The sequence below is a fragment of the Grammomys surdaster genome, unplaced genomic scaffold (genome assembly GCF_004785775.1).
Source record: "Grammomys surdaster isolate TR1022 unplaced genomic scaffold, NIH_TR_1.0 185, whole genome shotgun sequence".
NCBI lineage: Eukaryota > Metazoa > Chordata > Mammalia > Rodentia > Muridae > Grammomys > Grammomys surdaster.
The window spans coordinates 11,406,491-11,423,270 of record NW_021604630.1 but is presented as its reverse complement, the minus strand read 5'-3'; the positions used below and the strand labels follow the sequence as shown (position 1 = coordinate 11,423,270).

The 16,780-nt window shown below is 45.2% G+C and overlaps 1 protein-coding gene across 2 annotated transcripts; it reads right to left on the bottom strand.

Moving 5' to 3' along the window:
* Positions 1-270: 270 nt before the first annotated feature.
* Positions 271-12,332, bottom strand: Ppp1r3b (protein phosphatase 1 regulatory subunit 3B). 2 transcript variants are annotated; one of them, XM_028768292.1, is made up of 2 exons: positions 12,166-12,332; positions 271-4,434 (listed from the first exon to the last, which is right to left on the bottom strand). In XM_028768292.1, the coding sequence occupies exon 2, from the start codon at positions 4,407-4,409 to the stop codon at positions 3,555-3,557; it is 855 nt and encodes a 284-aa protein (XP_028624125.1). In that variant the 5' UTR covers positions 4,410-4,434; positions 12,166-12,332; the 3' UTR covers positions 271-3,554. The 2 variants fall into 2 exon arrangements, with proteins under 2 accessions (XP_028624125.1, XP_028624126.1); XM_028768293.1 differs by lacking the exon at positions 12,166-12,332 and adding an exon at positions 11,339-11,466.
* Positions 12,333-16,780: the final 4,448 nt, after the last annotated feature.

Genomic DNA, 16,780 nt, shown 5'->3' with positions numbered 1-16,780 from the left:
TTTAAAAAAAAAAGACATGTATTTGTTTGTTTGTTTGTTTGAGACAGGGTTTCTCTGTGTAGCCCTGCCTGTCCTGGAACTCACTCTGTAGACCAGGCTAGCCTCGAACTCAGAAATCCGCCTGCCTCTGCCTCCCAAGTGCTGGGATTAAAGGCGTGCGCCACCACCGCCCGGCGAAAGGCATGTATTAAAAAAAACAGCATTGACTTAAAATATAGCTCCCCTTCTTTCAACACTAAAATTAGAAGGAATGGTTCTGTTTTTTTTTTCTTTCTTTCTGTATTTATTTCATTTTTGCTTTTGAGATACAAAGAAACCATTCTCTTCCACCACACACATACACACACAAACATCCATTCTTGTGATTTTAAAGTGCAGTTCCCCTCTACCAATGTATACAAAAATATTTCCTACAAACATGCAGAAGTTTCTGAACAAGGCACATTTAGGCATACACTGTCGGCAAGCCCGTCAGTTGGATGTTCACATTAAAGCAAAAGTGTAACATCATCACGTGTGCATTCTAGAAGTCCTCGTGCCCCAGGGGTCTCTGGGAACTAGCAGCAAAACTGTGGAAATGCATACAGCTTTGCTGGTGGAACTGGGGATACCTCAGCAGGAGAAACCAGTACTCTCTTGCCTGCTGTCCTCCACGATGCCAAATTGTCTTTGAGTGACTCTGGAAGATCCTGTTATAGGTAAGATGGCAGGATTTCTGGAACATCTTATCTGCAGCTTCTGTGATCATGCCAGGAGACACGGTTGAGTGCAGAGCTTCCCCAAAACAAGGAGCCATCAAGCTTACATCTCAGGGATAAAATAACTCCCACCACTGACTCAAGTTGTTTCAGTTTCTACAGAATTACAGACTTCCATTATGTCTTCCTAGCTTTCTAGAAAGAATTCTAACAACACTCAAATGCTTCTTGCAAGAAACATGGAGAGTGTGTCTTATGGTCTAGTTTATTTATTGTAACCATTCTGCAAAAGTGCCCCAGGGAATTTGGGGAAATAAATATGGAACAAAGAATGGAGTTGCCTTCCCTTCCTGGATCACTGTGTCTGGGGGTTAGGGTCCATCCATCACTATAACCAAGAATTGCATGAAGGCAGATCTCCGGGTCAAGCAAGGGGCCTGTCATCTTCTGAGGTGTGTAAATTTGTCTACAATGGTGAACTCTGAACAAAGCATAGAGTTTCTCAGTGCAGCTCCTGAGGCTATCTCAGAGTCATGGGACAGGCTGGGTCAAAAGGAGAAGGGCTGTGCTGGAGGAAAAAAACAGAAGAAAGACTCTTCAGTCTCTGAGTGACAGCCTTGATAAGGAAGTCAAGCACACAGGCTGCTTCATTGGGAAGGGTCCTGGCAAACAGGCGAAGACAAGCCCTTTGAGCTGAGCAGTGGGGGGTGGGGGGCAAGGGGTGTACCCAAGGTGTGCTGGCTGGGGGCTTTCAACCAGTGCCCATGAGCAAGAAAACTGGAGAAAATATGGGCAAAAAGGGGGTGAGGGTATGTCTGCTTTAGGAGAGATACATAACATGGAATTACCATATTTCATATTTTTGACACGGAATGTCTGAAGATCATCATTCCACACCACTGAACAGACTTCATTCTGTGGTTACCCTTTTATGATCTTTAGTCTGCAGCTATGTAAGTTACAGTGCCCCTGGCTGCCTTCCTTCTTAACACAAAATGCAGGACCCATAAGAGATCAGTTTTGCTTCCATCCAATTTAAATCTAGCTGCTCTGATCACCAAATCCAGAACATTTAAAATACACTCATATGGGAAATATATGGTATGCTTAGATAAAACACGCCGCCCCCGCCCCCGCCCCCCTCCTCCGCCTAGGTTCAGCCTCACATACAAAGGTGATTTCTTCACAGATATCAGCATGCAACCCCAGATTGGTACCCATCTGGGAGAGGCACAATATACAAAGCACAGATTACAGACTAGTACCAGTTTTAGGAATAAGAAATCATAGAAAATAACATTTAAAAAGTCAAAACACTTTAAACTTCAAAAGTGAAAAAGTTAAGATAAAAAATAAACCACACATGCTAGGATCAAAAACATTTGACATCTGCCTGATGCTAACTTAGGAAGCCAGAGGGCACGGGGCTCCGTCTGGTGGCCCCGCCTCTGAACCTATGAGACTCTATGTTCCTTTCCCTGTCTCAGGGAAACATCACTTCAGTAAGAAAATTAAGCAGACATCTTTTACCAAACATCCGAAACCAAACAACACCCCTAAATTTCTACAAATATGTGTGTAAAAATAGTTTTCAAACTCCCCTATAACTTTAATTTGCCCTAGAGAAAAATCACAGGGTTTGGGGGTTCACCCGACAGTAAGAGCTCCAAGAGTCTCACACTAGCGTATGATAATGCAATCCAATATGGCTAAGAAAAATTCATCTGATACCTCAGAGTTGACAAACATTTAAAATAACAGAAAAACGTGGTGAGGTTTGTTTTTTTTCCCTCCCCTATCTTTTCATAATACACACCATAAATAAAAACACCCAATGAATGTCCTTGGGGGTTCGTTAAAGCATCCTGAAGATGAATGCATATTGCAAACAAATCTAAGTGTATTCTGGAGGACTTGAGGCTATGCCAGTCTTGCTCTTTGAAAGTCTCAGACAAGGCGTTGAAGTGGACACTCCAGGAGATTCGAGAACTAGGACTCTCTCAAAGGAAAGCAGCTCCCACACCCGCCAGGCAAGTAGAAATGAATCTTGTCATTGAGTCTTCTGGTAACGCGGGGTGAAACTGAGTGCTTCGGAAGCTCCCCCAAAATCCAAGAGGAAAAGCTAAAAGTTCAGACCATCCTACCTTGTCCCAGTGCTGTACCCCATGACCCCACACAGGAACCAATGACTTTCCAGTAACTAATATGCTGCTCTCTTCTGGAATATAAAGGAGAGGTCAGGAGAGAGCGGAGGGGATGCCTATTCCAGACACAAGCTACTTATTTGCTTTGACTATCTTGTCCAGATCATGGGATAGACTGAGTAGGAGGTGGAAATGTAGCGAGAGAACTTGCACAGAAAGCAGCTGTCCCGTCCCTCTTCTGAGGCTGCTGGGTATCAGGCCAGTGTGTCACAGAACTGAGGTGGCTCCCTCCGAGTACATGTGGAATGAAGGGGACACATGGAAAGCCATGAGCAGGGGCAGGACCTTCGAGGTCAATGATAAGGCTAGAAAAGGCTGGAGACTAAGGTTTCTGGGTGACTTTCGAAGTCCAAGTGTGGAAGAGAGGCCAGCTTCCTCTGTCCTTGCCAGCTTGGCTCTTCTCCAGACTCTTCTGGCACCATTCTATTCATTCCCTTGCGGCCAACCCGGATGTCACAGAAGATCAGCACGCCTCCTCTCCTCTGAGCTAGGAGCCAGGTGTGATAGAAACATGCTGGACTTGCTGGTTTAAGAAAAAGGTGAACGGGATCCTGTCTTTTCAAAAACCACGCCTAAAGGCAGTTCAACTTCCCTCTGGCCTTGTGATCTCTCCCCCATCTTGATCAGAGCCATGGACTGTCAACTGCAGTCACTAGTAATAAGGCCCTAGCTTTTCATATCCCAGATAACTAGGCCACTCTGGAAACAGGCCGAAGGAACACCGAGGGCTCCCAAACTGGTCAAAAGAGATTCCAAAATCTGGTCCATTGTACGGCTCAATCACTCCCGGAGTGGATCGGAGTTCAGCCCGGATGATCCTGTAATTTTTGCCTTTGTTGCTGTCCCAGTACGCCTGGCCATTACACTCATAGCACACGGCAAACTCCATTCTTTCATAGGACTGAATTTTCTCGGGTAAGCTGATGTCAAAGGAGAACGTGTCCCTGTCTGAACCAGCATAAGTGTCCTTCACATACTGACAAGGGAAGTCTGTGAAGCTTTTCCAGGTGTCAAATGTCATCCTGATCTTCACAACCTTCTCGAATGCCAGGTTCTGGACCTTCACGGTGCCTGCGATGGCTTTATCCTTCAGCACACAGTTTTCGAGGCAGACATGGTTGGTCTGAAGTCGATTTCTAAAGTCTAAGTAATCTGCAGAAGGCTGAGGGAAATCCAAAACAAAGCTTTCACTCTCTGCTGTCGTCAGACTCACGATGTTGTCTAGGAGCTCGGTGATGTTAAACGGTATATCTAGTGGGTCATCGAATTCCGAGAACACTTTCACCATTGTCAGGGCCAGCCCCTGGTTGTCGGCGAAAGACACCCGCTTCTTCACCTTCTTCTCCTGAACCGCAGGGGCCACCATCCCGTTGGCTTCATCCTTGCTGCCCAGCTGAATACAAGGCCTCAGTGGCTTGCTCAGTTTTGGGGAGATCTTGAAGGTGAAACGCTCTCTGCGTAGAGAAGGGGCCATACTGCTGTAGCTGTATTCTATGTCCACAGCCATCACGCTAGACGAGCAGGCTAGAAGTCTGGGAAAAGGGAGATGAGAGAAAACAGTGAAGAGGTCAGATAGATGCTTAAACCCTCATTCTGGCACAGACGGACAATGTTGCCTTTCATCTGGGCTCAGTGCTCCCATGTGGTCTCTCTCACAGGACACAGGTCTCTGCAAAGACTGTGTGGAAGGGGGCATGAACTGGGGGCCTGGGAGGGGTGGAAAGAGAAGCTAAGAGTAAAACCAACAAGGAAAAGACTATGGAACTCAGCAGTTTGAAGGCTAATTCTTGGGTTTTTCTACCAGGATGTCTTGGATCCTCCTGTATGTTAATATACCACAGAGAAGAATGAAAGATATTAACAATCAGTTTCCTGCAAGGTGTGTGAGGTGGGGGTGGGGGGAGCATGCCTTTCATCCTAACACTTGGGAGGCAGAGTCAAGTGGATTCTGAATTTGAGGCCAGCCTGGTCTACAGATTGAGTTTCAGGGCTACACTGAGAGATCCTGTCTTGAAAGCAAAAGAATTATGGTTTCCTATTGTTTGCAGAATTACTTATTTGACTAAAAGACATCCTCCCTTTTGGAGTATATACCCCACAAACAGTTGATTTGAGGATTGTTTTTGCTATACACTGTAGACTATCATTTGACAAATAAAAACTTTATATTTCCAGGCTGGTGAGATGCCTCAGAGTAATCCCTGTGACCCTTATATTTGATGGGAGAAACCAGTACCTACAAGTTGTCCTTTGACTTTTACAAACACTGAGTGGACCACACTTACACATACTAAATGAATAAATGCAATAAAAATGCTGTTTTGACATATGTACACATTGTGGAATGGCTGACACACTTAACATGCATTTGCTCACATACTTGGGAGGTGTGGTGAGAATATTTAAAATCTACCCTAAGCAATTTTCAGGTACACAGTGTTATTAATGATAGCCACTGTGATGCAATGGATCCCTTAAATGTATTCCTCCTTTGGAATTAAAGATTTATATCTTTTGATGGATGTTTCCCTAGTTCCTCAGTGCCCACCATCTGGCAGCCACTGTTCTATTACATATTCAGCATGCTCAACTTCTTCGATTCGACAAGAGTACGTCCACTTGTCTTTCTGTAGCTGGCTTATTGCACTTAGCGCAGTGCCCACCAAGCTCCTCTCCATGTTTCTACAATGACACCTCTTCATTCTTGTCTGTGGCTGAACAGTTCTCCACTGTCTATTCACACCACATGGTCTTTGTGCATTCATTCCCTGAGAGTGCAGCTACATGAATACAGGACTATAAATGTCACCTCAACATACTGATTTCCTATCCCTTGAATGCACACCCTGTAGTAGGATCACTGGGTCACGTAGTCATTTTTTTTTAAGATTTATTTATTTATTTATTTATTTATTTATTTATTTATTTATTTATTTATTTTATGTATGTGAGAACACTGTTGCTGTCTTCAGACACACCAGAAGAGAGGACATCAGATCCCATTACAGAGGGTTGTGAGCCATCGTGTGGCTGCTGGGATTTGAACTCGGGACCTCTGAAAGAGCAGTCAGTACTCTTAACCGCTGAGCCATCTCTCCAGCCCTAGTCATTTTATTTTTAATTTTTCGAGAAACACCATGGAATTTTCTGTAGTGGCCGCATTATAATTTTGAAAGATAACCATTCTAATAGGTATAAAGTGTGATCTTCTCATGGCTTGAATAATAAATACTGACTTAATCTAATATAAAAGCATCAAATTTCTAACACAAATATTGACTTGGTGTTTGCCATGCAGGCACTATGCTGTTTATACACTGAGACACACTGATGAGAGTGGACACAGACTTATTTTCACCAAACTTATAGGAGGTTTTAATGTTCTAGTATAACTTTCCTTAGAAACAGAATGAGCAGTTCATTTTTTTATACCATGACATACAAGTAGGTATTTGTCTTGCCTATAGGTAATAACAGTTGTCATAAGAATTAAAAGCAGTCCAGAGGTGGTGATGGCAGAGACAGCACTAGGGAGGCAGAGGCAGGCAGATCTCTTGAGTTCGAGGCCAGCCTGATCTACAGAGGGAGTTCTGGGATAGCCAGGGCTAAGGAGAAAATCTATTTTCTGTATAGTGAAACTCTTGTCTATAGAAAATCAGTTAAATTCAAAAATAAAGAAAATTTATATTAGAAATGCCTAGTAGATTAGGAAAGGAATTATGAGACAAGTTTTTTTTAATTATGAAAATTGGCATAATCTAAATGTCCTTATCATTTTCATTCTGATAGCATATATCATTTGCCCTAAATAAATTATTGAAATGTAAAGAAATTAACAGAAATAGAAATAACGAGAACGCCTACTGAGGACGCCTCATAAAATCAACTGCGCCATATCATTTAATTTTACACCACTAACTTCATTATTTGTAAAAGTATTTAAATGGCGTGGACATTCTCACTTATGCTTTGGACTTTGTATTTTTACTTTTGGTGTTTTGAGAGAGGTCTCACTAACTCTGGTTAACCTGGAACTAGATATATAGACCAAGCCAGCCCCAGATTCCGAGATCTCCCTGCCTCTGCTGAGATTAGAGGTGTGGGCCACCATGCCTAGCTAACATCTTATCTTGGACTGTTAGTGTGAAAAGGAGTTGTACACAGATACCAGCCATGAGAGAAGATTGTATGGATATAGACAATCGAGTGGAGATACAGTTCACTCTCGTTGGTTTTCTTTCCCATGGCTTCAGCTCTTTTTAGCCAATCGTGGTTCAAAAAATAGTAAGATGAGAATTCCATAAGTAAGCAGTTGATAAGTTTAAACTCTGCAGCATCCATTCTGAGCTACAAGAGACCGTCCCACCTGGCAGAGTCCCGCTCCTTTCTTCAGGAGCCAATCTCCCCTTAGCCAACATAGCCATGATGGATCTATCTGCCATCAGCCCACCGGGGACTTACATCCATCTCGGGTATTAGACAGTCTCAGGATCCCAAGGCTGTTGTTCAAGGAACCTTTATTTTACTTAATAACAACCCAAAAGCACAAGGGCGGCTATGTATATGAGGCACTTGGGCCTATAACAGAGAGAGATGACCTCTGGAACTGTGGGGGGATGCTGTAGAAAGTATAGGAAATTCATAGAGTACTCGGGGTTTGGGGCTGCCTGGGAACCTTGTTACGTATGCCTTGTGCGTAGACAGCAGGGACCATTCTATGGTTAAAAATGTCAAACTGTGCATAGAACATGTTTCCTTAAAGTGTTTCCTGCTTTGTGTTTCCTTATGTCTTCTAAAACAATACTGCTTCTATGATCGGGAAGAAAAATGAACCTTAAGAAAACATTCCAAACCGCTCTGACACCTCACTAAAATCGCCCACCTTTTTACCCTTCTCCTTACGATGGCAGATTTATAGGACACTTAACAATGGTCTCAGATGAAGAAGCTAGTAATAAAACCTCAAATCTGTCTAGGTGGTTCATCGTCTTTAATCCTAGCATTCCATAGGCAGAGGCAGGAGGATCTTTGAGTTCAAGGACAACCTGGTGTACAGAGAGTCCCAGGACAGCAAGAGCTACACAGAGAAATTCTGTCCCGAAATGATAACAGCAACAACAACAACCCCTCAAAACTGAGATTAGTTTCCAATCTTCTGGCTCAAGAGAAGGAATGAGGCAGCCATAGGTGAGAGTGTATGGTGGCCGGGAGGAGACCGGCTCACAAGCTCACCATGGCTGCCCGACCAGTGGAATCTTTTGACAAGTTGCTCATCTTTTGACAAGTGCTGGGGAGACTATGCATTTGACCCGATAAAGACTCTTTCAACTTCTGAATCTAATTAACCAAATACATAGTGAAAAATAAATGGCTGGCAGTGGTGGTGCATGTCTTTGATCCCAGTACTTGGGAGGCAGAGGGAAGAGGATTTCTAAGGTCAGGGCCAGCCTGGTCTACAGAGCTAGTTCCAGGATAGCCAGGGCTAAGGAGAAATGCCCTTTTTAGGGAAAAACATCATCATCATCAACAACAACAACAAACAACAACAACAATCTCTAAGGTTAAGTAAGGCCAGCCTGGTCTACAGAGCTAGTTCCATGATAGCCAAGACTGAGGAGAAAATATTTTCAGGGAAAAACAGTAACAACAACACAAAAACTAACCAACCAACCAACCAAACAAAAATGACAAAAAAAAAAAAAAAAAAGAGAAAAGGGGAGAGGAGAGAGAACAAAGTGTATCAGGTATCCTCTTCACTTATCTTTTCTTCTTTCTTTTTTTCCCCTCTCGATACATTGGCTTTATGGATATAAGAAGTCTGGCTATCCTGCTTTGTCTCTGAATCTGTGCACTTTTCCAAGTGGCCATAGCTAAGGGCTTCTTGTACCCGAAAACCCAACGTCTCACTACTTCCCTTCTAGTGAAGGAAGTAATCAGGTGAAAAGCTTCAGAGCAAATTTGCCGGGTCTGTCTGATCTCACGTGCATGCTGTTCCTGGAAACTCGGACTGAACTGGCTTTACAAACGATCAACGGGTTGACCAACTCAATTTTTTTTTTAAGGACTCATTACTTAACAAATTGAGTTTTAGTTATTCATGTCTATTGCAAAATTTTATTAGAAATATTCCTCCTGTAGGCATTTCTCATTCTGTTTAAATATGCATTAAAACTGGACATCAGTTGCATAACAGCATGAGGTCCACACTCTGGCCCTTTCCCACTGCCCACCCTAGAAAAGCTGGGAGCAAATGGGGGAGAGAAGTTCCCCCCTGCTAGGCACTTAGTTCCTCCTGGCTTGAGTCAGCACGAGGATTAGAGTCCCTCTGCAGCTCCTCCAAGCTCTGGGACCAGCCTCAGGCATGCCTATCAAATGCTGAAAAGTTTTTTCTTAAACAGCTTGATGAAAAATTGGTGGAAAATTCTCAAGGGGAAGTGGATACCAAAGCTCACTAAAGATCACTCCCTTACAACCCAAGAGGACATATTCTTGCGTTCTAGTCCTGCAGGTTCAAGAGCGGAGCTGAGGCCATTGGTGAAGTTGTACAATTGGAGCCCAGGATTCAAACTTACAGTGGGGGCTCCCTTTAATACTAAATTGTGAGGACGAACAGAATTGAGGGTGGAGAGACAAGTTTCTAATCAGAGCCTGCGCTCAGGAGACAATCCCATTAACATATTCAAGAACTTTTTTTTTTTCAAAGATTCTTCCATGAAAGGCCAGTGTGAGGTTTCTGACAGCCCAGGAGTTACCACTGGGACTCCTGCCCTGTGAAATTGCATAAGCAGCCCCGGCTTGGAAACCCTTCCTTTTTTTTTTCTCTGGATATCATCATCACTACAGGTTAAGGGCATTTACCCTTGCGGCCTCTGTCAAGGGTGCGATGTGACGGTCGGTCGGTCAATCTCACAGAACATTCCAGCTTTTATTAACCTGATGCACATCCAAGTGTAATAAAGTGCTTGTTGGAGTTTAGCTTTCCTGACTTTCTTCTCGGGATGTCTCAACAGACTGTGATAGTGATCATGGTCACTTAGAAGTACTTCCAGAAACTGAGATAGTCCACCAATAGTTAAGTCCCCTAAAGGAAGACACCTGGACAGGTGCTTGAGAACACATTCACACCCACACATGCTTGTGTACACCAAAGCCGTTATACTGTCTCCAACACTGCCCCAGGCTCTCCTTCCACTGAGGAAACACGCAGAAGCACAGAGCACTAATGCACATTAGCCGGTAGAGCGACATAGGATCTGGACACTAGTTGCAGGACAGGATCCCGGGACCTTAAGGAACTGCTTCCCAAGGACAACCACACCTCTGCTTTCACGTGGGTGCCTCAGAAGTCAACTGCCTCCGAAGAGGGCCTGGGCTAAGTATGGGACGCTTGCAGAAATACCTTCTGTGTTCTAGTGAAATAACGTGGTCTCTCAAGATGCTGGCCAGCCTTAGAAGGCCAGTAATATTTCTTTTCAGCTTGACAAGTCTGAACAGAAAATATAGCCCCACAGCCAGCCTTCCTGGCTTCAGGCAATTGAGCGACTGAGTTTCTGACTGAGACTTTCTTTCTGCATCTCTTCCTCTCTGATGTTAAAACCAGGTTAACAATAACCCACCGCAACACTACATTAGATAAGTATCCACAACCAACCCACTGACACCACCATCCACTCCTAACCCCCTTCAGCAAATCTCGGCTCTCCCCAAACCTTTAGCTGATACTTTTACGTGTATGAAGTTGACATCGGTTCTCTTTTCTACACAGACCCGAATTATTCCAGCCTTAAGGTATACACCCCTCGATCCTTGGAGATAAATGTCTTTGAATAAGGAGGGGTTCGTAAAGAACAGTCAGGTAGCTTTGAATGAGACACCCCACAGGAGCTAATAATGGCCAAAGGCAGCAGGAAGCAACAGGCCTAAGAAGGCCTCTGCCCAACTGAGCTTTAACAAACGAAATCTCCCGGTTTAAATGTTTTCTTCTGAGATCACTTGCAGCTCCGACTTCCAGGGTTGCTAACAGGGCCCCGATGTTTCTCTTTCCACCAACTTTCCCCTAAATGGCCCTAGTTTACTTCAGCTGTCTCGACTTTCTCCCTGGCTCCTGGACATCTTTGCCAAAAGGACCAATTCCTTCCCTGCCTAGGCTGAAGAAGCCCTTCTCTCCCGGACACGCAAGCTGAGACAGGGCCACATTCCAACAACTCTACAAGTCCCCACTCAAGTCTTTTTTAGCTTTCTCTATTTCTCCGTGGGCCTGCCATCCACTTCTCTGAAACTGCTGCCCGGTTCACAGCCTCTTCTCTGGATCCAAAACCGTGGCTGTGAACAATTTCCTCGAAACAGGTCAGCGAGTCCCGATCCCACCAGCCACTCTCCGAGGGTGCTGTGCCTGCACCCCGCCCCCCAGTCTGCTTGGACTGGGTCTGCACCTACCTCTCCCGCGGCGCCGCAGCCGGGGCTACTGCTCGCTGGCCTCATGGGAGAGCCTGAGAGAAGTGACAGAGTTGACTGCTGCCACTGAACTACGTGAGCGTCGGGGTGTCCCGGGGGTAGGGCCTGGGCTTAGTTCCCGGAGACGAACTAGGAGGAGGAGCCCAAGTTATCACACCAGGGCGGGACCTGGCGGCGGGACAGCCCAGACAGGAGCAGCGCCTCACGAGCACCCCCACGCGGGCTGCCCGGTTCCCGGGTGGAGCTCACCCCAGGCCCATTGCCTTCCGAGACCCGAGACTGTCCAACGTGTGCCTCTTGCCTGTGTGCAGCAAAGGGTGATCCGACCCAAAGTGGAGAGTAGTAAGGACAAGTTCACACTACTTGATGGAGTCAGGGCTTGAGACGCGGGTTTCTCTTATCTATTTCGTAACGGGAAACTGAGGCCCCGGGGGCTTGTATTTGGACTCCAGATCCCGCCGCAAAAACCTAGAATTATCCTCCAAAGTGTCAAATCTCAGTTTAGGAATGTGTCGTGTTAGGACTTGTGACATATTTTCTGTTCAGGACATCCCCCCTGGCCACTATTCGAGGGCTAACTCCGCGCAGGGATCTCGGGGGGTTCCCTCTAGGCTCCACTCCAGCTCGGGTCCCTGAGATGTTTCTGCACGCTAAAGCAACAAACTACCTGAGCCCAGCTAGGGGATTCTACTACCTGTGAATCAGTGTAAGTGGGACGAGTGATAAGTGGCGGGGAACTGCCCCGCGTGCCCCGCACCGCAGATCTCTTATCCCTGCACCTTGAGCTAGAGGCTTGGGGAGGTACGTACCGGGTACCGCTCTTCGGCCGGCCCCACCATCTGTGCTGGATGACAGTGACAGCAACCACGACGGCAAAAGTGGGGCAGGTCTTGATTCATGCAACAGCAGCCCTCTCACCTGCTCACTGGATTGCAGCACTCTGGATTCCAGCTCCAGCAGCCGCTGGCGCACTTTAACTTTCTAGCCACCTCTCCCCACTAAGGGTGCTATCCAAGACCCCCTTTCCCCCCGACCCCACGTGAACGCGGGACTCAGCCAATGAGCTCCCGGGACACGAGCCGCGGCCAATAGCTACACTTGGCGCGAGCAGCACTCTGCCACGTGATCTGCAGTGTGTGGCGAGTGACAGGGCTGGAGTCCAGGATCTGGGAAGGGGACAGCAGGTCACAGTTTCATCAGGAACCGCGGTACCCACGCCAAGAGTTGGCGGCGATTTCCTACGGTAGAAGGTCCGGCTGTAAAGAGACTGATGGAGGAGCATAGGCTGTGTGCAAAGTTCTCCATTGCTAACAAAGTTCTAGCCAGATCACAGAATCCCAGGTGTGGAAGGCAGTGCTGTCTTTCCATTGACAAAAAGCCCCAGGGTTCACAGATGGCTGTGACCTTCTCAAAGTGCCCAGAAGCAAGTGTTCTCCACTCCCTCCCCATTTTGATTTTATCTGCATCTTCAACAGTAGAGTTCCAAGCATTCACTTAATCTTGCTCTGTGGACATTACTCTAGCAAAGTATTTCCCTTAGCGATGTTATCTGGCAGGACGTCACTCTCGTGCTCACAGTACTGCAGACTTGGCTGAGGATTAGAAAGGTGGGTGTATTTAGGCGACTGCCTGACTTCGGACTGATACAGTAGCCTCTGTGTCCCTGGGGTTCTGTACAGGAGCTGAACACTTTAGGAGCCAGTGACTCCTCTTGGGAAGTCTAAGGACCTGAGCAGCCACTTGTGGTAGGCTCATGGTTTTCTACCTTTAATGAGTAGTGAAATTTGGGGAAGTTGCTAATTGATACAGGATTGCCAACTTTAAAGAGTGCTAAGTCAACACACTAAAACAAACAACTCTGCCACCCACCCACCCTTTCTGTTTTGAAACAGCATCTTGTTATGCAGCTCAAGCTGACCTCCAATTTAACTCTGTAGTCCAGGCTAGCTGCAAACTCACAGCCTTCCTGGGATTATAGGCATGCGCCACCACTTACTGACTTTCTTTTTTTAGACAAAGCTTTTCTGTGTAGCCCTTGCTATCCTAGAACTAACTCACTCGGTAGACCAGGCTGTCCTTGAACTCAGTGATTAAAAAAAAAAGAAAGAGATAAAGAAAAAAAGAAAGCCGGGCGGTGGTGGTGAACGCCTTTAATCCCAGCACTTGGGAGGCAGAGCCAGGCGGATTTCTGAGTTCGAGAGTTCAAGGGTAGCCTGGTCTACAGAGTGAGTTCCAGGACAGCCAGGGCTACACAGAGAAACTCTGTCTCAAAAAATCAAAAAAAGAAAAAAGAAAAGGAGGAGGAGGAAGAAGAAGAAGAAGAAGCGGGGGGAGGGAGAAGAGACCAGGCTGGGTCTGGTGGAAAAGGTTAATTGGTTGATCGTAGATGTAGGGCAAGCATAGCCACAGGCAGAGACATCTGGGAGAGTGCAGAGCAAACTTGACCCTGAGCTAGGCTACGTGAGGAGAGGAGGGAGGGGAGAGGAGATACAGACCAAGAGACCAGAAGAATAAAGGGTAAACTAAAAGACTCAAGTAACAAAAATGTCTGGGCAGCTTATGTAGGGAAGGGCAGCTAGGGGAAGGGCAACCCAGCCCCAGGGCTGTGACGGTTAGGGTAGGGGTAGGGTACCTGAGGCTGAGAGATCCGGAAAGAACCAGATTGCCAGGTCTGCTTTGATATGTTAAATAGACACCATAGCCACTTGTTCTGGGTTTAGATCTAACACTCAGAGATCTGCCAACCTCTGCTTCTGCCTCTTGAGTACTGGAGCTAAATGTGTGTGTGTGTGTGTGTGTGTGTGTGTGTGTGTGTGTGTGTGTGCATGCCAGCTACCAGGCCCAGCTACCACAGACTTTTGAAAAGTATTCTTGCTTTGAGAACAACAGGACACAAGAAGGTCATTATTCATTAACTCATATTGGATGTATTAGACTTAGGGAAATTCATATGATTTTGGGGGGCATTACTCTAAGGGATAGAGAAGGAGTTTTCAATACAAGTCGGCATGCAAGATTATAATGGGTCACACTAATGGGTCACAATATAACCTGATACAAGTCTAAGACTCTTAACGGGGAGCATCTCCAGCCCAAGTATCAGGGCCCTTCCTTCTTTTCTAATGGGCAAATGTATAAAGGACCACCTGTGAATCTGCTCTTGCCAACTGAAAATCCCCTTGCATTAGCTATAAATCAAAAGTGAGTAAAGCCAAGTGCTGGCTACAATTCCAAATGAAGCGAGCATGCCACCGGAATGAGCCAAGACAGAGCCAAGAAGTATTGCAAAATACATGCAGGCAAAAAGAGTGATCAGACCCTAGCTGGGAAGAAGTTGGAACAGGCAAATATAATTTTTTAGTGCAAGGGTTTGGAATCATCTCTCTTACATACATCTAGGAACCCGTGGGTAATAATTTCCCCTGTGGTACAGATGACTATTTAAAATCAGGGGCGTGGGCTAAACTTAGTTGTGGGACACCACAGTCTTGGTAGGTCGGAGTGTGGCGTCTACAGGTTTGAAAAGGGCAGTCTTTTCCTACAACTAGAATAGAGCTGGCTGGGATGTATCTGGAGGACCTTGGGGCAAATGACAGCCCAGAATCTGAGAGCTGGCCCCATCCTTAGACAGGATCATGCCCTTTCTTTCAATGTATGACAATGAAGAGGAAAGCGGATGTGGACATTTTCAACCCCTTACTCAAGACACACCATCTAGTACTTGGCATTGAATTGGCCTTAGTTTCACTTATTAAACATCACCCCCTCCCAGAAAAATAAATCAAAAGACTTAGCAGTGGTCAAACATAGAAATGGCTCTTCTTCTACAATGTTCTTCTCCCTCCAATTCCCATCCCAGGCTGTCAGAAGCAACACTGTCTTCTTCCTTGCTCTGGGCATCTGGTTGCCTCAGTCCTTATTCACGTATTCAACAACATATTGAGTGGCTGCCATGCAAACATTCTCCATAAAAGGCTTGCAAACTGAATTCAAGCACACAACAAAAAGATCATTCACAGCCATTTGGTGGTGGTGCACGCCTTTAATCCCAGCATTTGGAAGGCAGAGACAGGTGGGTCTGCAGAGTGAGATCCAGGACAACCAGGGCTACATAGAGAAACTCTGTCTCAAAGAAAAAAAAACATAAATAAATAATAAATAAATATAAATATCATTCACTGTATTAGTCTCTCTCTCTCCATATATATATATGTGTGTGTGTGTGTGTGTGTGTGTGTGTGTGTGTGTATGTATGTGTATATATGTATATATCTGTAGTTAACTAACCCAACAATGGGCAGCTGGAATGGGAAATCTAAGAATCTAGAATTTGCTCAGTCCCACAAGGCTAGGTGATTCAGCTGGTCTTCTGTATAAGCTGGAATCCTGAAGAAGTAGCTTCCAACTGATGTGCTGGCAAGTAAGTGCAAGCAGGCAAAGAAGAATAAAGCCTTCCTTCTTCCATTATCCTTAAGTAGATCTCCAGCAAAAGGTTAAAGTTTACAATTTAAAGGTGAGTACCACCACGCCTGGACCTAAACTGCCAATGGTTTGTTCCCAAGATTCAGGGCTATTAAACATTTGCAACTCAATGCAACACACAAGAAAATAGACTCAAGGCCATCTCAGTAGACAAAGGAGAAGCTTTTTAAACAAAAGTTGGGTGTTGCCTGAGGCTAAGAATCTTGCAGAAACTATAAATTAAGGAATGTTACTATATAAGGGCTACATAAGACAGACCTATAACCAAGCAAATGGAGAAAAACTCAAATCATTTTCACAGAAATCAGAAACAAGACAGGTGTATCTACTAATTCCTCTACTCCTGTTTAGTCCTGCACTTACAATCTCGGCTCTGGCAGTAAGAAAAGAGGAAGAAATAAACATGCACACAGGAAAGGAAGGAGTCTAACTGTCCTAACTGTCCCTCTGATATGCGATTATAAAGACCCCATCTGAAAACTCACAATGATAACCACGCTTAGCACAGTAGCAGGACGTAAAATTAAAACATTAAAAAATAAAATCTAGTAGCCTTCTGTATACCAATGACTGACGTGCTGAAAAAGAGATCAGGCAAATATCTCCATTCAGAGTTACCTCCAAAGAAAAGAAATAAATACCTTGTAACAAATCTAACTAAGGAAGTGAAAGGGCCTCTATAATAAACCTTAAATTGCTGAAGGAAAACAAGAGAGTGTACTAGAAGACAGGGACCCCTCTCATCCTCATGAGCTGGAAGAATAAATATGAAAATAGTTATCCAACCAAAGACCATCTATATACTCAGTGCAGTTCCCACCAAAATTTCAACGTCATTCTTCCCAGAAACGGAAATGAACAAACAAATTCCTAAAATTCATGTTGGAGCACACATCCCAGAGAGCAAAAGCAAAGGGGCAGCAGAGGCCAGGCTGGAAAGGG